The sequence below is a fragment of the Electrophorus electricus genome, chromosome 1, assembly GCF_013358815.1.
Source record: "Electrophorus electricus isolate fEleEle1 chromosome 1, fEleEle1.pri, whole genome shotgun sequence".
Classification (NCBI taxonomy): domain Eukaryota; kingdom Metazoa; phylum Chordata; class Actinopteri; order Gymnotiformes; family Gymnotidae; genus Electrophorus; species Electrophorus electricus.
Window position 1 is genome coordinate 35,701,320 of NC_049535.1, and position 23,162 is coordinate 35,724,481.

At 42.9% G+C, this 23,162-nt stretch overlaps 1 protein-coding gene, 2 long non-coding RNA genes and 2 pseudogenes across 5 annotated transcripts; 2 read left to right on the forward strand and 3 right to left on the reverse strand.

Annotated features, from left to right (window-relative positions):
- Nucleotides 1-1,860: 1,860 nt before the first annotated feature.
- On the reverse strand, nt 1,861-8,695 carry cln3 (CLN3 lysosomal/endosomal transmembrane protein, battenin). 3 transcript variants are annotated; one of them, XM_027032797.2, is made up of 15 exons: nt 8,002-8,461; nt 7,852-7,894; nt 7,535-7,631; nt 7,102-7,185; nt 6,798-6,877; nt 6,479-6,564; nt 6,322-6,394; nt 5,718-5,861; nt 5,413-5,561; nt 5,184-5,236; nt 4,719-4,787; nt 3,810-3,865; nt 3,435-3,528; nt 3,008-3,148; nt 1,861-2,278 (listed from the first exon to the last, which is right to left on the reverse strand). In XM_027032797.2, exons 1-15 carry the CDS (start codon nt 8,048-8,050, stop codon nt 2,162-2,164), a joined length of 1,335 nt encoding a protein of 444 aa, XP_026888598.2. In that variant the 5' UTR covers nt 8,051-8,461; the 3' UTR covers nt 1,861-2,161. The 3 variants fall into 3 exon arrangements, 2 of the variants coding, with proteins under 2 accessions (XP_026888598.2, XP_026888597.2); XM_027032796.2 differs by having other exon boundaries at nt 6,322-6,564; nt 8,002-8,465; XR_003412267.2 differs by having other exon boundaries at nt 2,190-2,278; nt 3,008-3,117; nt 6,322-6,564; nt 8,002-8,695.
- Nucleotides 8,696-9,140: 445 nt separating this feature from the next.
- LOC113590755 lies at nt 9,141-11,825 on the forward strand (annotated as a pseudogene).
- A 1,507-nt stretch (nt 11,826-13,332) lies between these two features.
- Nucleotides 13,333-14,457, reverse strand: LOC118242322. The gene is made up of 3 exons (XR_004776764.1): nt 14,421-14,457; nt 13,636-13,950; nt 13,333-13,562 (listed from the first exon to the last, which is right to left on the reverse strand). It is a non-coding gene; the product is annotated as an uncharacterized LOC118242322 (long non-coding RNA).
- A 2,491-nt stretch (nt 14,458-16,948) lies between these two features.
- On the forward strand, nt 16,949-20,102 carry LOC118242321 (annotated as a pseudogene).
- A 1,242-nt stretch (nt 20,103-21,344) lies between these two features.
- Nucleotides 21,345-22,573, reverse strand: LOC118242323. Its single transcript, XR_004776765.1, has 3 exons — nt 22,537-22,573; nt 21,763-22,077; nt 21,345-21,689 (listed from the first exon to the last, which is right to left on the reverse strand). It is a non-coding gene; the product is annotated as an uncharacterized LOC118242323 (long non-coding RNA).
- Nucleotides 22,574-23,162: the final 589 nt, after the last annotated feature.

Genomic DNA, 23,162 nt, shown 5'->3' on the forward strand with positions numbered 1-23,162 from the left:
CAGTCAGATGTAATTTGGTTCAGAATAGTCATGTCTCTTATTTCTACCTGTAGTGGCCACATCTGTCTTCACCAAGGGACTCATTAGCCCTAAAAAATGCATAAAAGATGCATAAGTTAACAGAGTGCTGAGACAGGTTCGCCCCCCTATAGGCCCAAAGGAGACAATCAGTTCCAATTAAAAGTGTAGAACAGTGGTATTCAAATCTCGACCTAAAATCCTAACATGGTACTGGATTTTGTAATTATTTGTAGTTGATTAGAAGATTATAGTAACTGGGTGGGACAACTTTGTTGACACATCTGACTCCTAGATAAAGGGAGTGTGGAAAACCTGGGCCTTGAGGACTGTAGTTTGAATATAACTGGAATAGACTACTTTTGAATTCTGGGGCCCATTTTTTTGACTGTTACCTGTGACAAAACCTGCACTTAAGGATTCCACCATCTTGTCATCACTGACCCCACAGTCACAAAGTAGAGCCATATTGCTGTGCAAAGGCAGCGATCTTCTTCTGATCACAAGACCAGGAACTGCTCTCATTCTGCTCACTCTCTAAAGAAGCTACAGACTCTGCTGTGTTTGCAGCCGTTTCCTTCAGAAAAAGTTGTTTGGTGTAGATGAGTTTGCTTTACAGTGTTACATTTTTGTATCAGTGTTTTCCAGAAAAGTGGTCAGGGCATCGTTGGTGTAAATTGGAGAGACAAGGGAGAAGAATTATTTGACTTTGGATATAATCATATGAAAAATTAAGAAATATTCCCTTTGAAATGCTGCTTTCCAGGTTGTCATGACTGATGGAGATCTAGACTGTCAGTTACAGCTTAACCTGACTTATCACATCGATTAGTGACTGACATGTTGATCAACTCTGAGATTCTTCTGCTGTACCATTTAATGTCACAGATGGCAAATGTTTGTTATACTCATCTTAAACATTTTGTGATGAGAAAAACACATTTGATGGCCTCTGCTGAACTCTGATTTAACATCATGCCCAAATCCTTTCATTTTTGCTACTGGGACCTGAGTTTGAAACTCTGCAACTGAAAGAGTTTTGTTCTATGTGGAACTGACTAGCAGAAAACAACTAAAAACAGCAAGCATGAACAAAAATAAACCAGCTCTACAGGCTGGTTGGGGTATACTGGATATCTCCACCGAGCTTTAATAATAGTTCATTATTTACATTTATCAGACACTTTAATCCAAAGTGATTTACAATTATGACTCAGTACAACTTGAGCAATTGAGGGTTAAGGGTCTTGCTCAGGGACAGTGGCAACTTGCCCGTGATGGGGCTTGAACCAGCAACCTTCAAACTACATGTACCTCACTTCTTTATGGAATCTTCTGTGACACCTGCAACCGCACTGAAGACACCATTTATCTTTAGAGGATTAGCAGCAAAGTGGTTCAAAAGGCTGTCGATTGTATGAATAAAACATGTTCCATTATGGATGGTGGATGGCCATAGTTTGGTCCATCTATGTACATGTGTATACTTTTTATTTGTGTATGCAGTTGTTGGGACTGCAGAAAGGGAAAACTAGTACATAGAACTGACTAAAAACATTCAGGCAGCTGTGAACACAAAGATGTCAACAGCAACCAAACTGACAATAGTGTGTTTTCACAAAGACTGAATAATTTCCTGTTTTGGTCATCCACTGAGGGAGCCTGTTAACCTCACGTCTTCAGAATGCTATCCAGAACACCTCTAACCTGCGTGCGTTTTTCTGCTAATGACTTGGATAAATCTGTCTTTTGATTTGTATTTTTACCACTCTGCCCTTTGAAAACTGAAGCAGGAATCATCACAGCAGGTTAGATATACATCAGATCCCAATGCACAAACCAAACTGTGAAAAAAATGAGTTTATTTTCACCATCAGTTATTTGTCCAAGTACCAAAGGATCACACAGAGGAGCAGACTTCTTATCTGTGCTGTGTCTCACTACACAAGCAGTCTTGCATTGGCAGGGCTTTCATTTGACCTACCTGAAGCAGGGAATCCTTACAAATACAAAATCCTTACAAATAAAAGATTCACACAATTTTCCTCTGATTAAGAAGACCCATGATGTCCTCCACAATATTTTTTTGCGAGGCCATACATCAACACCAAGCAGTCACTTCAGTATGTCTCAGCCCCTCCCCTCATAGAGAGCAGAAGTGGCTGTGAACAGGAAAGGCTGCAAGTCCAGAGAGTGCGATGCCAAAACTGTCCCCTACACTTGCTGCAGCCATGGCAAATTCTCTCTCGTCTTCTCCAGTCTGCAATAGGAAAACCCCAAAAAGTGCAATCAAAATATATCACAGGTGTATACAGATGTGAACAGGGACATCACCCACACACCTGTGCAGGTATACAGGTGTGAACAGGGATACTCTTCCACCACTCTGTGCAAGTACTAGGAGTGGAATCATGTCCAAATACGGTGCTTGGGGAAGCATAAATAGTGAGTTTTTACAAATATTTATTTTGTAAAATTTAAAAAATATATATTTTCTTTTACTAGCTACACCTACACACTACATGCTGTGCTCACTACTCAGTCTACTCTCAGCCTGTGTGTCACACTGGAAGAATACAACACTATTTATAGCTATTCTAGCAAAGTTGCCGTGCCACTATTTCAGCTTAGAAGATGCAGATGCAGTGGAGCTTCTTTGACTGGGAGGAGATTAGGTTCCAGTTCACGTTAGCCCTGTACCTTAACCTGTATTGTTGGCAGTGTAAAAGTGTGTATAGCTTTTGTGTGACTGTTTCTAACTGCATCTGCACTTCTCGAGGACTGAGATGTCTGCATAGCCGATTTCTTGCATAGCAAGCTGCTCTCCTTTTTTGCGGATACCAAGATCTAGAGCTGGTTAGCTCTAATGTCTGCTAGTTCAGTTACCTGCACAGTCTACTTCCAGAACTCATTTGCTGTCCCTCAATCTCTGTGTCATTTTGCAGCGTTTTCTAGCAGACATGAACGAAGCCCCTCTCACACCACATACCTCTGCGTGGATCATGTAGAAGATGTTGACATAGGCCGCCCCTCCCAACAGACCTTCGTAGAGAACTATGACAAACACGAGCCACACACTTGGCAAGAACTGGTAATACACTGAAAAAAACAGCAAGACTGCATTCACACACTGGGAGAGAGAGAGAAAAAGAGAGAGAGGTATTCAATTCAACAAATCTTTGACAGCAATTATAAACTCAGAACTCTCATAACTTATGAATTAATTTCAATAAAGCCATTGCAATCTCAACATCAATAATAATAATAGCAACAATAATAAAGTATTATTATTACTGATGTTGATATTGTATAATAATGTACAATAAGAAATGTATAACGATTATTTTTATTATTATACGTTCTGAATTTTCTTGCTCACTGTCAGACTCATCACTTTTCTATTACTCTTTACATACCTGCAAAACAGATAACCACCAAATTTTCTTGATCTTAATGCAGTAGAGGGAGGTGCGGGATATGAACACGCCAATCTGGTACAGAGTTTGATACCTGAGACAATGACACAATGAACGCACACTGTCCATCACATATCACAATCAGCATGAGCTGCATTCTACGTCATTCCCTATTCGTGTCGGATGTTTACACATAAAGCAGGCACTTCTTCCTGTATTTTCTTCAAACAGTTGAAATCTGCAATGAACTCAGGCCTTAATGAGCAAACACTAAATTTCCTGGGATTCAGCTAAATAACTCTTGCAACTTCAGGGTCCTTCCCAGCGTTTGGGGCTCATGGCAAACTGAAGGTGGAGGGAAATGCTGCGTATTACCAGCGGTACTGCTCAGCGTGGGAGAGCCGTGCATTCCGGAAGTAGAGCAGCTCTAACTGAGAGAGAGAGCGTGAGTGAGTGAGTGAGTGAGTGAGTGAGAGAGAGAGAGAGAGAGAGGACCAGGAGAAACAAAGGAATGTGAAACTTCACAGTGGGATTTAATTAAGTATTGTAAATAAATAAAACTAAATGCACAAATCAGAAAGAAAAAAATAACGAGAGAAAAACAACAGTGGATTCAGAAAGTATTCAGAGCCTCCCCTAAGTCCCGACCGGCCACAAGCTTTCTGTTGTGGGTGAAGTGCCACGGTTACATAGTTTATGCTTATAGAAGCTCTAGCTTCTTCCTTACAATCTGGACCATGGCCTGTCTTTCCCAAATGTTCAGTTCTAGGAAGGTTCAAGGCTGTTTCCAGCTTCTACCATTTCAAAACAACTCAGCCCACTGTGGTCCTGGGACGCGTGAAGCCTTGGATATTGTTTTCTAAGCTTGCCTTGATCTGTGCCTTGCTACAGTTTGATCATGGAAAACAGATCCTTGGACTCGATGACTTGCTTTTTTTTGTCCCGACAGTGTAAATCGTGCCTTTCCAAACTCTGTCCAATCAGTTCACATCTCAAACAGCAAACAACCCGAAGCACCGCAGAAAAGGGTCTGAATACTATTCTGAATACGATTTTTGTTATTGATTTTTAATTATTTTTTAAAAGTTCCTAAAAACATTATAGGTGATTAAGTGTAGATTGATGGGTAAAAATGAAAATTACCTCCATTCAAACTCAAATCCACAATGCAATAAAGTGTAAAGGGGTCTGAATACTTTGTGAATTAAGTGTATATAAAAGGTCTCAGATTCAGATACAGAACTCAAACTGCTTCAGACACTAGACAGTGTAGGTAGCACTCACCAATCCCTGGTTAATAAAATATTCAGCAAAGTAGACCAAAGCTAAAGGCAAAATAAACCTCCGCAGTCCCTGCAAGAATGAAACACACACATACAAAATGCAGCTAGGGGTGTATAATGCAAAAAGTGCCATTAAGGACAATAAACATAAATCCAAACACAGGACACACACACACACACTCTTCACTGACACTCGTCAATACCGATTTGCACAAAGACCCACGGACAAACAAACACACATGGCTCATTTTTAAAATAGAAGTTTGCAGTTAGTTCAGTATAAAAAGGGCCTCACACACCACACACCCTCCATCAATGAGGCTGACACTATGTCTCTCTTGGTCAAACATCCATACCTTTGAACTTTATTGTGGAGACCAAACACCAAGGCATGCATATGAAAACAAAAGCACACATGCACACACAGACAGAAAGACACACAAACACAAAGACATACGCAGCTCACTTTCAAAATGTGTAGTTTGTCTGAGAAAGTGAGAGGTCCAGTCTGCTGGGCCTCTGTCAATCAGAAGAGAGTATGGTCAGCAGTTCTCACAGTTATCTACATACACTCCAATACAAATCCAATCACTCAAGCTCAACAAATACTATACTGAAGAACCTCACTTGCAGAAAATGGAGAAGTACACACAATGTGACATAAGCCTGAGAGCATTAAGACAGGCACACGCCACCTTTGTTCTGCTCCTTGTGAATACTGTCATCCTCCTGTAACAAAGGACGTCTTTCTCTGGACTGTTCAGCCATAGATGACAAACTAGGCTGAGTTTCTCTGGTCTTCCACTGCAGGAACGAGGGAGGAAACACCAGGAGAATGAAATAACTGGAAGAGAGAAATACAAAGGAAGGATGAGAGAAGTGATGCAGCATGTAGGAGCCAGCCCAAGGGGGCTAGAATATGTGGTAAATTAGTCTCGTATGCATATTAAAGACCATTATAACAACATGGTCCCTGGAGGGTTTAGAGACTCGGTCTGACCTGATCGCCATGACAACGGGAACAAGTAGCATCACCAGGAGCGTAACCCGCGGTGACAGACCAGCCTGCGTGAGGGCGGAGTACATGAGAGCGCCAGCAACACCAGCTCCCCCTGTACCAGATCCCCATCCACTGAGCACATCACTACAGGGGCCAACAACGAAAACACAAGAAAAATAAGAAATAGAAACCAGTAATCATATTTCAAATGCACTCTGGAGCCCCATACAAGCACCACGAAGACCAAAAAACTTTAATAAAATGCAGATGAAAACAAATGTATTAACAAATGTGTTAATGACACCTACAATAAAACGCATGATTGAATTAGTGATCAAAAGGAATTCATACAAGAACAAATCTGCTAAAAAGAAAAAAAAAATAATGATACTAAGGATAACAGTAAAATGAAATGCCACAGAAGAACATGTTAAGCTGCTTTCATTTATAGAGTGTGAAACAAGAAAATCGCAGTATAAGGTCACAGTGCACAAAAGGTATGAGTGTTCGGAGCGTCCTGTTTCAGACTGCAAAATGGGTTTGTTGTGCTTTACATACAGGACACATTACTCAGTGCTGTAGGCACGGGGAACAAGAGCTGTACCTGCTGAAATAGACAGTGAGGGAGAGAAAGGAGAGCTCCCCCAGACCAGAGCTCACACTGGCAAACATCACACCTAGACACGAAACCAGCAATACATCTAAATCAGCACAGGTCAAAGGTACAATAAAGAGATCACACACACACACAGGCACGTTACCCAAGATGCTCATCCACACAGCTGAAGAAAATGATACCACCAAGAAGCTAGCTGTGGCTGTGGTGACACAAGTCAGCACACGGCAACTGTCAATCGCAACAACAACCAAATTAGACCACGCATTTTGTCCATAAACACATATTAGAATCATAAACTGAATGAACTGTGCTGTAGAGATATAAAATAAACTTTTTCTTCTTTTATACCACAGTGAAGGACTGATTCTGAAAATCTACAGACTGGTACTGATGTTAGGCAGTCAGATCTGTGTTCCCTGTTCAAACTGTGACCCTTCATACTACATATTTGTAGCCAGTACCCATAAGGCACTTTGTGTATGAAAAACGGTGCTGTTATCTTGATCAGTAGAGTGGGAATGACGTCAGCCAGAAGGACAGCCTGAAGACAGAAAGAAGAATTATAGCATATGATAGAACAGACACAGTAATGGGTCTGTAAGCATACCAACAGAACTTTACAATAAGCCAATTAGCTTGCATTATGGTGCAGTTTAAAAAAATGAAAATAACTAGCACATGTAATAACAGTGTGTTGATAAAACTATCAGTGCATGAGACACATACAGAACGCATCATTCGTTTCTGTGCATGTGAAAGACTTACTGCAGTTGACACAGGGTTGCAGTCATAGCGACTCGAGTTACTGCTGTTTCCACTGTTTGACTGATGCAGACCTGGTGCTGGAGTCTACAAAACACAGGGCAACATGCACAGCCAACTCAGCATGTAGCCTCTGCAACCAGGCAACTTCATCAGCATTTATGGCATTTAGCAGATGCTCTTATCCAGAATGACTTACAAAAGTGCTCTAGTGCATTTCCTGGACAGATAGCCACACTAGAGTAGGCTTTGATAATGAGAATTTTTAGATGCCTTCAATTTAATTTATTATTAATTATTCATTTTATTAATAATATTATTAATTGTATTCTAGCAAATCAAATTGTTTATTGTAATAATGTGACAAGATCATTTTCTGAGGCAACAAGGCACACTGGAATACAGACATACAAGCATATACAGACCTATAACTTACAGGCAATGTTGTGTTCTGAGATTCCTGTTGTTTTAAAATGTCATGGGCAGCACTCAGCATAACCACGTAGGCAAAGTTATTACACAGTCCCAGTAGCCTACACACACACACACACACACACACACACACCACACACACACAACACACACACACAGAGAGAGAGAGAGAGAGAGAGAGAGAGAGAGAGAGAGAGAGAGAGAGAGTTTACTCAAATATAATCAGTAATGTTCACACAACCAACAAAACTCCGCAACACAAATTACTGCTTTCCACATCCATTTAGTTAGCTAGTTATCTAACAAGTGTAACACACTTACCAAAATCCGCTTTGATTCCTCAACCGTTGACAAGATCTGCTACCTAAGGACACATCATCAAACTCATGACACGTACCAGACAGTTCAGTTAGCTAGCTTGCTACTGTTTGGCTAAACATTATCTTACCAAAGCTAACGTTCGCTACTTACCCTCACTAACGGTATCAGGACCAGAATTAATATTCTCTGAGGTGTCCATGACAAATGCAGTAAAACCGACTGACACGTCTGACGGTCTTAGGATATCTAGACGAATTTCAGATATATAATTATGGCATATTACTGAGTCAAAATAAGCTAAGGGATAGTTTCGCTTCTTTAAAATCAAAAAGCAAAATTGCTTTTCATTCTTCCTCTTTCATGCCACCAAAACACTAACAGGCTAGCCTGGTGGCTAGCTAGCTAGCTGGTAAACAAATCAGAACTCAACACGTGTGCGCAACAAGGAAAAGCTTCCCCCTTCTCCGGACCAACTCATAACAGTTCCGTATGTCAGGTATTCAAGCGCACGTAGCCTAGCAAAAGTAGGAACCCCTTGGAATGATCTGAAAATCTCAGGTAGTGTCTGTACTGAATAATAAATATTTATCAATAAGAATTTATACAGTCCAGTGATTTCCAGCTTCAACGTAGGGAGTGGCGGGCCATGGCGAAGGGCGGGCTGAAGACCAACCCTTCGCGTTGCCATGGCCACGTGTCTTTGTTTTGGTTTTGTCTCCTACTTGCCATGTGAATGTGTTTCCCTCTCTAATGACCCAGAGTATTCGATCACTGCATCCACATGTTCCCTCTCGCAGTTTTATTAATCCTCTGATTTTATGAACTTCCCGGCCACACCGCTCTCCCTTCACTTCCTGACATTTCTCGTTGTTTCTCCAACGCTCGTGCGAATCAGACCAATTAGAATAAAGCAAGCTGATGCGGCCACGCCCACCACTGACGCAAGACCACAGCGGGGGAAAGTTCTGGACGGACCACGTTTTTTCTGTTGCTTTTACTCGAATGTCCTACTGAAACTAATCTAAGTAAAAACACGTTTAATGAATACCTTTTGTATACAGATTTATTGAACAATATAACATATACAGCAGTCCTTAAATGTGGGGAAATAGGAAACGTTACGTTGGCCCGGAATGACTGAAGTAATTTTATGATAAAGTAAAACATTTATTTATAGTCATTTACATAGCCTATGTGGTTCCGCTTTCCCATTTATGTCCCATTTTCCAACTTGTTTGGTTATTTGTTGGTATTGTCCCCTTTCAGACCATCCTGGATCTTTGTTTCATTTCTACGGACTAATTCGGTCTCAGAGACATCAGTAGTCTACGGTTGGACTGGCGGCGTCGCTGGCTGACTCGCGGTTGGTGAGCTCGCGCAATGGAGAATCCTCTAGAACTGTCGCGAGGTGAACGGGGGCGTTACCTGCTTGAATATAAAGCGCGAGCGGCAGCTCGTGGAAGACACAGCGTTCACGGACTGGTAACTAACGCACGAGCGAGGAGGAGTAAACCAGCGGCTTTAACAGGGCACCAACTTTAGATCATTCCGAATCCTGATAAATGTAAGTGCGTTTAACTTTCTTTCTTTCTATGGTCTCTGCCAATAGTCTACTGATATTAATTAACTAGCGAATGAAAATAAATCCTCAAACTATAAGATTATTCTGCAAAGCTACGCTTCGTGTATCAACCTTATTATTACCAAGATAAAAGAAGCATGTGTGCAGTTCTGCTTCGATTTTGGATTTGAAGGGTTTGGATCATATTGCAGGCTGTATTAAAGCACAGCGCCTATTTTTACAATTAGACACTTAAATCTTTATGGTATTATTATTATTATTATTATTATTGCTGTTACTTTAGTTACTTTTGTTGTGTTGTAATTACTGTTTTAACTGCATGTGTCTTAATTTAGAGCATAATTTTCATATGTGTAACTTTAGATACGCGACTACAAGCAACATGTCATCTGCTAAAGGAGTTGCTATTGGGATTGACCTGGGCACCACTTACTCATGTGTGGGGGTGTTTCAGCATGGAAAAGTGGAGATCATTGCTAATGACCAGGGCAACAGGACCACACCCAGCTACGTGGCCTTCACAGACACAGAGAGGCTTATTGGGGATGCTGCGAAGAATCAAGTGGCCATAAACCCCAACAACACAGTGTTTGATTCCAAGAGGCTGATTGGCCGGAAGTTCGACGATCCGGTCGTGCAGTCCGACATGAAGTACTGGCCCTTCCAAGTCATCAGTGATGGAAGCAGGCCAAAGATTCAAGTTGAGTACAAAGGAGAGAAGAAGTCCTTTTACCCTGAAGAGATCTCCTCCATGGTCCTGGTGAAAATGAAGGAAACTGCAGAGGCCTACCTGGGTCAGAAGGTAACCAACGCTGTTATTACTGTACCTGCCTACTTCAATGACTCTCAGAGGCAAGCAACCAAAGATGCTGGTGTGATTGCTGGGCTGAACGTCCTAAGGATAATCAATGAGCCCACAGCTGCAGCGATCGCCTACGGCCTGGACAAAGGCAAGCAGGGAGAGCGCAATGTGCTGATCTTTGACTTAGGAGGGGGTACGTTCGATGTGTCCATCCTGACAATTGAAGATGGCATCTTTGAGGTGAAAGCAACAGCAGGAGACACACACCTGGGTGGGGAGGACTTTGACAACCGCCTGGTCAACCATTTTGTGGAGGAGTTTAAGAGGAAGTGCAAGAAGGACATCAGCCAGAACAAGCATGCACTGAGGAGATTGCGCACAGCCTGTGAGAGGGCCAAGAGAACCCTGTCCTCCAGCTCTCAGGCAAGCATCGAGATCGACTCCCTGTATGAGGGCATTGACTTCTACACTTCTGTTACCAGAGCACGTTTTGAGGAGCTGTGCTCTGACCTGTTCAGGGGAACACTGAATCCTGTGGAGAAAGCCCTTAGAGATGCCAAAATGGACAAATCCCAGATCCATGACATTGTCTTGGTTGGAGGTTCTACGAGAATCCCCAAAATCCAGAAACTTTTGCAGGATTTCTTCAACGGCAAAGAGTTGAACAAAAGCATCAATCCAGATGAGGCAGTGGCTTGCGGTGCTGCAGTTCAGGCTGCCATCTTAATGGGCGACACATCTGGAAATGTCCAGGACCTGCTGCTGCTGGATGTGGCCCCGCTGTCTCTGGGCATTGAGACCGCAGGTGGAGTCATGACCGCTCTCATCAAACGCAACACCACCATCCCCACCAAGCAGACCCAGATCTTCAGCACATATGCAGACAACCGCCCGGTGTTCTGATCCAGGTTTACGAAGGTGAAAGAGCCATGACAAAAGACAACAACCTGCTGGGGAAGTTTGAGCTGACGGGCCTCCCACCTGCACCTCGAGGAGTCCCTCAGATTGAGGTGACCTTTGACATTGACGCCAATGGCATTTTGAATGTGTCGGCAGTGGACAAAAGCACTGGCAAAGTGAACAAGATCACCATCACCAACGATAAGGGCAGGCTGAGCAAGGAGGAGATTGAGAGGATGGTGCAGGAAGCAGACAAGTATAAGGCAGAGGATGACCTGCAGAGAGAGAAGATTGCTGCTAAGAACACTCTGGAGTCCTATGCCTTTAACATGAAGAACAGTGTGGAAGATGAGAACTTGAAGAACAACATCAGTGAGGATGACAAGAAGAAAGTCACTGAGAGGTGCAACCAAGCCATCATGTGGCTGGAGAACAACCAGCTGGCTGAAAAGGAGGAGTACGTACATCAGTGAAGGAGCTGGAGAAGGTGTGCAACCCCATCATCGCCAAACTGTACCGGGGAGGGATGCCAGCTGGAAGCTGTGGAGCTCAGGCCCGTGCCCGCTCAGGGGCCGGCACCCAGGGGCCCACTATTGAAGAGGTCGATTAGGGACGTGAACTTCTTGTATGGACTCAAAGTGCTCTTTTTGAATTAGTTTCTCCTGAAGAAAATGTTGTTGCCTGTATTGTTCAGTTTGCTTCACAGCATGTGGAGAACTAGCTGATGTGGACAATAGCATCTTTGTCATTGCTAGTCCATTAATAACGTTTAGAACCTTTGTAACCCATCAATATGTGAGATTTACATTACAATGTTTTACCAGTGAAACTTTTTACAAAAGGTAAATATTACGGTGTTGTAAATATTCATCTAAATATATTTTTATATTTATTGTTAATAAAAGGTTCTGAACAAAATGGCTTACATTTGTGGTCTTGACAGTCCATAATGTAATTTTTCTTATGAAAATAAATATTATAAGAAGAAAACTAATGACACGAAGAAACCATTTTCAAGATTTTGAGCTCCTGAGATGTAATAAAATTAATGAAACTGAATTAAAAAGAATGTACATCAGCATCAGATATCTGGGGGCGATGGGCATAAAAAATAAGTAAATGGCAAATATAAAACATTAAAAGAGGGACTGTTACTGTGTCCAGCAGGGGTCAGTGTTCACCTACTAGTTCTGCCTACTCTGTCCAGCTCATGACTGGCTTGGACATTTACTCAGAATTTGACTAAGATGTGTTTGATCAGGGGAAAAATTAAACACAAAACTGTTCAGGGCATAAACCTAATATGATTTGTGGGTTGAATTTGTCACAGATAAATAGTCAAAGGAATATGAAATTAGCTTTGTAATGGAACATGTAGCAGCTATTAGGATTATATACAGCCAGAGTGTGATGGAGCTTTTCAACAGTACTGGGAGGAACACACAGGGACAGAAAATGGTAGGTATCCTCCTGGTTTTGATATTTGTCTGTAGCATATTATTATAGATAGAGAGATTGATTCAAAATTTGACAACTTGCAGAATTAAATACGCAAGACATCTGTCCTATTATATAATATTCATTAGTTTGCATAGATGTTAGTGTTACATTTTAGGTCTGCTACTGGCATGGTTTGCGTGAAGAACACATTGTGGCTGAGAAGAGTAGAAGTAGAAACCAGAACTGTGGCCTGGTGTTCGAGGACTGAAAGCTAATGTGACTGAAGTTGCACCAAGTGGACCGTGTGGATGATGATCATGACCTGATTCATGTAAAAAGAACTGTGTTTCCAGTGATCAGCAGGGTCAAGATGCAGCTTCTTAAAGAAAGGCTTAACAAAGGCAAACTTAAAAACATGGTCCAGGCTAGAGGACCAATTACTTATGCTAAGGGCCTAATTACTGTAATTCCAGAAAGTAACGGAGATGCTATTAAGTCAATTACACATGTTATTGGTGTAAAGGACAGAACCACAGTAAGGAGCTTGTTATAGCCAATTAAACTCCTTTGAATCTTGGTGGCATATGAGCCTTTCTGGCTCTTTATTATCAGAAGGTTTAGGGGCACATCATATACTGCTGGTAGCCTGCTGCTGAATTCTGAGAAACTCTCGAGCAGGGTGGCCAAGCTCCTGGAGATCAGTCACCTCCAGGATGACCAAGCTCCTGGAGATCTGTCACTTACAAAACCCTTTTCCAGTTCTTCCACATCTCAATATGTTACTCAATGCCTTCAATAGCACAGAAGTGGACACCACAGATCCAGTAACAGTTTGTGCATACAGTCTCAATTTCCCATCTCTATACAGTCTGAACTCTGTGGAGATGCAGGTTGGGTTGGGTGTGGTGCATCTGAACTGAATGGTCTCTCCAGGTGAGACAGCAGAGTGGGATGAGACTTGGAAGAATGTAGGACTCCTCAAGTCACCTGTTAAACAAGTTAAGTTGTTTTGTAAATGGTTTTATTTACAAAATGTACTGCTACAAAAACATCCACTTACCTGAGCATATAACTCCAGCATCTTCATCATGTCCACAGTACTCCTTCCCAAATCCTCCATGTGAACACTGACTCATATATTTCCCAGTTCCTGAACACTGAACATCATCCAGTTATGTTGGTTCTTGTCCCTGACCAAAGTGGGCACTGGCAGGGGCCCGGGGAGCTCAGCCACATCCCAGCTGTCTGCACACCATCTCTGCGTCCTTCATGTCCCAGTGATCATCACACACGGTTCCCCACTGGCCATTACGGTAGATCTCCACTCTACCACAGCAGGCACTACTGCCTCCGATGAGTCATATGTCAAGGCCACCTATCAGAAAAGAAAAATAATACACAGGTTTACTCACTATAAGCTTCTAATATAGTCACATATTCAAGTTTATTCAAGTTTGGTTTATTCGTCACATACATAGTCATACACAGTATAACTCGTAGTGAAATGGTGGAGAGTGCTCTGTCCAAACTGAGGAAAAGAAAACAGGGGTACATAGAGAAATATAGATATTCTCTATATGTGAAATATATATATATATATATATATATATATATATATGCAAGATAAATATATATATTCTATGTATGTACAAAATATATTAACAATGTATGTACAATATATGTATATTATGATTATATACACAATGTACAATGTATATGGTTGTGTATATATGTACACAATCTACAGAATGTACAGATCCATTTCGTATAATAACATATCTACAGTTGTTGTGTAATAAGGTAATTGAATATAAATATATATATACAGATATACAGTTATGTTACATGGTGGTGGTGGTCCCCACAGTTTATCAGTTTCCCTGATTCAGGGCCCGAATGGCCTGTGGGAAGAAGCTCCTCTTCAGCCTCTTTGTCTTGGTCTTCAGGGAGCGAAAGCGCCTCCCTGACCTCAACAGAGAGAAGAGTCTATTGTTGGGATGGGTGGGGTCCTTCACAATTCTCCTGGCCTTGGTCTGGCACCGCTTGTAGTAGATGGTCTGCAGGTCAGGAAGTTCCATGTGAGTGATGCGCTCTGCGGAACGCACTACCCTTTGGAGTGCTTGTCTGTCCTGCTTGGTGCTATTCCCAAACCAGACTGTGATGTTCCCCGTGAGGATTCTCTCGATAGTGCAGGTGTAGAAGTTCCGCAGTACTTTGGAGGGCAGTCTGAAGTCTCTTAGGCGTCTGAGGTGGTAAAGACGCTGACGAGCCTTCTTTGCCAGGGAGTTGGTATGGCGGGACCAGGACAGGTCCTGCGGGATGTGAACACCAAGGTACCTGAAACTATCTACTCTCTCCACCGTGGTTCCACCGATCCTCACAGGTTGGTAGTGCCGCTCCTGCTTCTTGCTGCAATCCACGATCAGCTCCTTTGTCTTACTGACGTTTAGGAGGAGATTATTTTCCTGGCACCAGTTTTCCAGGTGTTTAATCTCCTCCAGGTAGGCCCTCTCGTCGTTGTCCGAGATCAGACCCACGACAACGGTGTCGTCAGCAAACTTGACAATGATGGTGGAGCTGGAAGTGGCTGTGCAGTCGTAGGTGTACAGTGAGTAGAGCAGGGGGCTTAGGACACAACCCTGAGGAGCTCCAGTGCTGAGGGTGAGGGTGGATGAGGCGCAGTTGCCCACTCGCACTGATTGTGGTCTGTCTGTTGGGAAATTGGAGATCCAGTCGCACAGGGATGTATGCAGTCCTAGATCCCCCAACTTAGTAGTGAGTAGGGAGGGGATGATAGTGTTAAATGCTGAACTGTAGTCGACAAATAGCATTTTAACATAATTTCCCCTCCCTTCGTCCAGGTGAGTCAGTGTAGTGCGGAGCAGATGTGCAATTGCATCGTCAGTGGAGCGGTTGTGGCGGTATGCAAACTGCAGTGGGTCCATGGAGGCTGGCAGTGAAGATGTGATGAAGTCTCTGACTAGCTTTTCAAAGCACTTCATCACGACTGATGTGAGGGCGACAGGGCGGTAGTCATTGAGGTCGGAGGGTCGAGGTTTCTTCGGGACGGGGACGATGGTGGACCGCTTGAAGCTGGACGGGACGATACCGAGCGTCAGGGAGAGATTGAAGATGTCGGCGAATACCGGGGCTAGCTGATCTGCGCAGGCTTTGAGGACCCTCCCGCAGATACCGTCTGGTCCCATCGCCTTCCTGGTATTCCCCCTTTTAAACATATTCCTGTAGAACTAAGCAAAGCATTTTCTGTGTGCCCTAATGTGTCATGCAAAACATTTCTGTAAAAGATGTCAGAAGAATAAAGATGCAAATTGGTATATAGGAAGATACTACAGCCTTTCCTTGGCATATGAATGGGCTCATATCAAGCCACCATTTATGACTGAACCAGACACTTACCTGCAAGCACAACACTTTGTGTATTTTGCAGAGTTGTCCTGACTTTACATTTGCACTCATTACACACAGACAATAAATGAGTCTCAGTCATTGTTTTTCTGATAGGGACTTTATATGTGGGATCAAGGGTCCTCTCTAATCCCTGGAAATCCACCTCTTCCTCTGTGGACAGAGGCTGGAGGTCTTTGACAATCATCTCTTTCGTCTTTGACGAATTCACATATGTAATTATGGCATATTACTGAGTCAAAATAAGCTAAGGGATAGTTTCGCTTCTTTAAAATCAAAAAGCAAAATTGCTTTTCATTCTTCCTCTTTCATGCCACCAAAACACTAACAGGCTAGCCTGGTGGCTAGCTAGCTAGCTGGTAAACAAATCAGAACTCAACACGTGTGCGCAACAAGGAAAAGCTTCCCCCTTCTCCGGACCAACTCATAACAGTTCCGTATGTCAGGTATTCAAGCGCACGTAGCCTAGCAAAAGTAGGAACCCTTGGAATGATCTGAAAATCTCAGGTAGTGTCTGTACTGAATAATAAATATTTATCAATAAGAATTTATACAGTCCAGTGATTTCCAGCTTCAACGTAGGGAGTGGCGGGCCATGGCGAAGGGCGGGCTGAAGACCAACCCTTCGCGTTGCCATGGCCACGTGTCTTTGTTTTGGTTTTGTCTCCTACTTGCCATGTGAATGTGTTTCCCTCTCTAATGACCCAGAGTATTCGATCACTGCATCCACATGTTCCCTCTCGCAGTTTTATTAATCCTCTGATTTTATGAACTTCCCGGCCACACCGCTCTCCCTTCACTTCCTGACATTTCTCGTTGTTTCTCCAACGCTCGTGCGAATCAGACCAATTAGAATAAAGCAAGCTGATGCGGCCACGCCCACCACTGACGCAAGACCACAGCGGGGGAAAGTTCTGGACGGACCACGTTTTTTCTGTTGCTTTTACTCGAATGTCCTACTGAAACTAATCTAAGTAAAAACACGTTTAATGAATACCTTTTGTATACAGATTTATTGAACAATATAACATATACAGCAGTCCTTAAATGTGGGGAAATAGGAAACGTTACGTTGGACCGGAATGACTGAAGTAATTTTATGATAAAGTAAAACATTTATTTATAGTCATTTACATAGCCTATGTGGTTCCGCTTTCCCATTTATGTCCCATTTTCCAACTTGTTTGGTTATTTGTTGGTATTGTCCCCTTTCAGACCATCCTGGATCTTTGTTTCATTTCTACGGACTAATTCGGTCTCAGAGACATCAGTAGTCTACAGTTGGACTGGCGGCGTCGCTGGCTGACTCGCGGTTGGTGAGCTCGCGCAATGGAGAATCCTCTAGAACTGTCGCGAGGTGAACGGGGGCGTTACCTGCTTGAATATAAAGCGCGAGCGGCAGCTCGTGGAAGACACAGCGTTCACGGACTGGTAACTAACGCACGAGCGAGGAGGAGTAAACCAGCGGCTTTAACAGGGCACCAACTTTAGATCATTCCGAATCCTGATAAATGTAAGTGCGTTTAACTTTCTTTCTTTCTATGGTCTCTGCCAATAGTCTACTGATATTAATTAACTAGCGAATGAAAATAAATCCTCAAACTATAAGATTATTCTGCAAAGCTACGCTTCGTGTATCAACCTTATTATTACCAAGATAAAAGAAGCATGTGTGCAGTTCTGCTTCGATTTTGGATTTGAAGGGTTTGGATCATATTGCAGGCTGTATTAAAGCACAGCGCCTATGTTATTTACAATTAGACACTTAAATCTTTATGGTATTATTATTTATTATTATTATATTATATTATTATTATTATTATTATTGCTGTTACTTTAGTTACTTTTGTTGTGTTGTAATTACTGTTTTAACTGCATGTGTCTTAATTTAGAGCATAATTTTCATATGTGTAACTTTAGATACGCGACTACAAGCAACATGTCATCTGCTAAAGGAGTTGCTATTGGGATTGACCTGGGCACCACTTACTCATGTGTGGGGGTGTTTCAGCATGGAAAAGTGGAGATCATTGCTAATGACCAGGGCAACAGGACCACACCCAGCTACGTGGCCTTCACAGACACAGAGAGGCTTATTGGGGATGCTGCGAAGAATCAAGTGGCCATAAACCCCAACAACACAGTGTTTGATTCCAAGAGGCTGATTGGCCGAAGTTCGACGATCCGGTCGTGCAGTCTGACATGAAGTACTGGCCCTTCCAAGTCATCAGTGATGGAAGCAGGCCAAAGATTCAAGTTGAGTACAAAGGAGAGAAGAAGTCCTTTTACCCTGAAGAGATCTCCTCCATGGTCCTGGTGAAAATGAAGGAAACTGCAGAGGCCTACCTGGGTCAGAAGGTACCCAACGCTGTTATTACTGTACCTGCCTACTTCAATGACTCTCAGAGGCAAGCAACCAAAGATGCTGGTGTGATTGCTGGGCTGAACGTCCTAAGGATAATCAATGAGCCCACAGCTGCAGCGATCGCCTACGGCCTGGACAAAGGCAAGCAGGGAGAGCGCAATGTGCTGATCTTTGACTTAGGAGGGGGTACGTTCGATGTGTCCATCCTGACAATTGAAGATGGCATCTTTGAGGTGAAAGCAACAGCAGGAGACACACACCTGGGTGGGGAGGACTTTGACAACCGCCTGGTCAACCATTTTGTGGAGGAGTTTAAGAGGAAGTGCAAGAAGGACATCAGCCAGAACAAGCGTGCACTGAGGAGATTGCGCACAGCCTGTGAGAGGGCCAAGAGAACCCTGTCCTCCAGCTCTCAGGCAAGCATCGAGATCGACTCCCTGTATGAGGGCATTGACTTCTACACTTCTGTTACCAGAGCACGTTTTGAGGAGCTGTGCTCTGACCTGTTCAGGGGAACACTGAATCCTGGGAGAAAGCCCTTAGAGATGCCAAAATGGACAAATCCCAGATCCATGACATTGTCTTGGTTGGAGGTTCTACGAGAATCCCCAAAATCCAGAAACTTTTGCAGGATTTCTTCAACGGCAAAGAGTTGAACAAAAGCATCAATCCAGATGAGGCAGTGGCTTGCGGTGCTGCAGTTCAGGCTGCCATCTTAATGGGCGACACATCTGGAAATGTCCAGGACCTGCTGCTGCTGGATGTGGCCCCGCTGTCTCTGGGCATTGAGACCGCAGGTGGAGTCATGACCGCTCTCATCAAACGCAACACCACCATCCCCACCAAGCAGACCCAGATCTTCAGCACATATGCAGACAACCAGCCCGGTGTTCTGATCCAGGTTTACGAAGGTGAAAGAGCCATGACAAAAGACAACAACCTGCTGGGGAAGTTTGAGCTGACGGGCCTCCCACCTGCACCTCGAGGAGTCCCTCAGATTGAGGTGACCTTTGACATTGACGCCAATGGCATTTTGAATGTGTCGGCAGTGGACAAAAGCACTGGCAAAGTGAACAAGATCACCATCACCAACGATAAGGGCAGGCTGAGCAAGGAGGAGATTGAGAGGATGGTGCAGGAAGCAGACAAGTATAAGGCAGAGGATGACCTGCAGAGAGAGAAGATTGCTGCTAAGAACACTCTGGAGTCCTATGCCTTTAACATGAAGAACAGTGTGGAAGATGAGAACTTGAAGAACAACATCAGTGAGGATGACAAGAAGAAAGTCACTGAGAGGTGCAACCAAGCCATCATGTGGCTGGAGAACAACCAGCTGGCTGAAAAGGAGGAGTACGTACATCAGTTGAAGGAGCTGGAGAAGGTGTGCAACCCATCATCGCCAAACTGTACCGGGGAGGGATGCCAGCTGGAAGCTGTGGAGCTCAGGCCCGTGCCCGCTCAGGGCCGGCACCCAGGGGCCCACTATTGAAGAGGTCGATTAGGGACGTGAACTTCTTGTATGGACTCAAAGTGCTCTTTTTGAATTAGTTTCTCCTGAAGAAAATGTTGTTGCCTGTATTGTTCAGTTGTGCTTCACAGCATGTGGAGAACTAGCTGATGTGGACAATAGCATCTTTTGTCATTGCTAGTCCATTAATAACGTTTAGAACCTTGTAACACCATCAATATGTGAGATTTATCATTACAATGTTTTACCAGTGAAACTTTTTACAAAAAGGTAATATTACGGTGTTGTAAATATTCATCTAAATATATTTTTATATTTATTGTTAATAAAAGGTTCTGAACAAAATGGCTTACATTTGTGGTCTTGACAGTCCATAATGTAATTTTTCTTATGAAAATAAATATTATAAGAAGAAAAACTAATGAAACAGAAGAAACCATTTTCAAGATTTTGAGCTCCTGAGATGTAATAAAATTAATGAAACTGAATTAAAAGAATGTACATCAGCGTCAGATATCTGGGGGCGATGGGCATAAAATAAGTAAATGGCAAATATAAAACATTAAAAGAGGGACTGTTACTGTGTCCAGCAGGGGTCAGTGTTCACCTACTAGTTCTGCCTACTCTGTCCAGCTCATGACTGGCTTGGACATTTACTCAGAATTTGACTAAGATGTGTTTGATCAGGGGAAAAATTAACACAAAACTGTTCAGGGCATAAACCTAATATGATTTGTGGGGTTGAATTTGTCACAGATAAATAGTCAAAGGAATATGAAATTAGCTTTGTAATGGAACATGTAGCAGCTATTAGGATTATATACAGCCAGAGTGTGATGGAGCTTTTCAACAGTACTGGGAGGAACACACAGGGACAGAAAAATGGTAGGTATCCTCCTGGTTTTGATATTTGTCTGTAGCATATTATTATAGATAGAGAGATTGATTCAAAATTTGACAACTTGCAGAATTAAATACGCAAGACATCTGTCCTATTATATAATATTCATTAGTTTGCATAGAATGTTAGTGTTACATTTTAGGTCTGCTACTGGCATGGTTTGCGTGAAGAACACATTGTGGCTGAGAAGAGTAGAAGTAGAAACCAGAACTGTGGCCTGGTGTTCGAGGACTGAAAGCTAATGTGACTGAAGTTGCACCAAGTGGACCGTGTGGATGATGATCATGACCTGATTCATGTAAAAAGAACTGTGTTTCCAGTGATCAGCAGGGTCAAGATGCAGCTTCTTAAAGAAAGGCTTAACAAAGGCAAACTTAAAAACATGGTCCAGGCTAGAGGACCAATTACTTATGCTAAGGGCCTAATTACTGTAATTCCAGAAAGTAACGGAGATGCTATTAAGTCAATTACACATGTTATTGGTGTAAAGGACAGAACCACAGTAAGGAGCTTGTTATAGCCAATTAAACTCCTTTGAATCTTGGTGGCATATGAGCCTTTCTGGCTCTTTATTATCAGAAGGTTTAGGGCACATCATATACTGCTGGTAGCCTGCTGCTGAATTCTGAGAAACTCTCGAGCAGGGTGGCCAAGCTCCTGGAGATCAGTCACCTCCAGGATGACCAAGCTCCTGGAGATCTGTCACTTTACAAAACCCTTTTCCAGTTCTTCCACATCTCAATATGTTACTCAATGCCTTCAATAGCACAGAAGTGGACACCACAGATCCAGTAACAGTTTGTGCATACAGTCTCAATTTCCCATCTCTATACAGTCTGAACTCTGTGGAGATGCAGGTTGGGTTGGGTGTGGTGCATCTGAACTGAATGGTCTCTCCAGGTGAGACAGCAGAGTGGGATGAGACTTGGAAGAATGTAGGACTCCTCAAGTCACCTGTTAAACAAGTTAAGTTGTTTTGTAAATGGTTTTATTTACAAAATTTACTGCTACAAAAACATCCACTTACCTGAGCATATAACTCCAGCATCTTCATCATGTCCACAGTCCTCCTTCCCAAATCCTCCATGTGAACACTGACTCATATATTTCCCAGTTCCTGAACACTGAACATCATCCAGTTATGTTGGTTCTTGTCCCTGACCAAAGTGGGCACTGGCAGGGGCCCGGGGAGCTCAGCCACATCCCAGCTGTCTGCACACCATCTCTGCATCCTTCATGTCCCAGTGATCATCACACACGGTTCCCCACTGGCCATTACGGTAGATCTCCACTCTACCACAGCAGGCACTACTGCCTCCGATGAGTCATATGTCAAGGCCACCTATCAGAAAAGAAAAATAATACACAGGTTTACTCACTATAAGCTTCTAATATAGTCACATATTCAAGTTTATTCAAGTTTGGTTTATTCGTCACATACATAGTCATACACAGTATAACTCGTAGTGAAATGGTGGAGAGTGCTCTGTCCAAACTGAGGAAAAGAAACAGGGGTACATAGAGAAATATAGATATTCTCTATATGTGAAATATATATATATATATATATATATGCAAGATAAATATATATATTCTATGTATGTACAAAATATATTAACAATGTATGTACAATATATGTATATTATGATTATATACACAATGTACAATGTATATGGTTGTGTATATATGTACACAATCTACAGAATGTACAGATCCATTTCGTATAATAACATATCTACAGTTGTTGTGTAATAAGGTAATTGAATATAAATATATATATACAGATATACAGTTATGTTACATGGTGGTGGTGGTCCCCACAGTTTATCAGTTTCCCTGATTCAGGGCCCGAATGGCCTGTGGGAAGAAGCTCCTCTTCAGCCTCTTTGTCTTGGTCTTCAGGGAGCGAAAGCGCCTCCCTGACCTCAACAGAGAGAAGAGTCTATTGTTGGGATGGGTGGGGTCCTTCACAATTCTCCTGGCCTTGGTCTGGCACCGCTTGTAGTAGATGGTCTGCAGGTCAGGAAGTTCCATGTGAGTGATGCGCTCTGCGGAACGCACTACCCTTTGGAGTGCTTGTCTGTCCTGCTTGGTGCTATTCCCAAACCAGACTGTGATGTTCCCCGTGAGGATTCTCTCGATAGTGCAGGTGTAGAAGTTCCGCAGTACTTTGGAGGGCAGTCTGAAGTCTCTTAGGCGTCTGAGGTGGTAAAGACGCTGACGAGACCTTCTTTGCCAGGGAGTTGGTATGGCGGGACCAGGACAGGTCCTGCGGGATGTGAAACACCAAGGTACCTGAAACTATCTACTCTCTCCACCGTTGGTCCACCGATCCTCACAGGTTGGTAGTGCCGCTCCTGCTTCTTGCTGCAATCCACGATCAGGCTCCTTTGTCTTACTGACGTTTAGGAGGAGATTATTTTCCTG

Excerpts from the sequence above, each read along its gene's own strand:
- cln3 (XM_027032796.2), bottom strand. The coding sequence starts at position 8,050 with ATGGACACCTCAGAGAATATTAATTCTGGTCCTGATACCGTTAGTGAG. Across the intron at positions 7,632-7,851 it reads AGGAATCAAAGCGGATTTTG|GCTACTGGGACTGTGTAATA; the intron begins GTAAGTGTGTTA and ends GTGTGTGTGTAG. Across the intron at positions 5,237-5,412 it reads TCACAAGGAGCAGAACAAAG|AGGCCCAGCAGACTGGACCT; the intron begins GTGGCGTGTGCC and ends TCTGATTGACAG.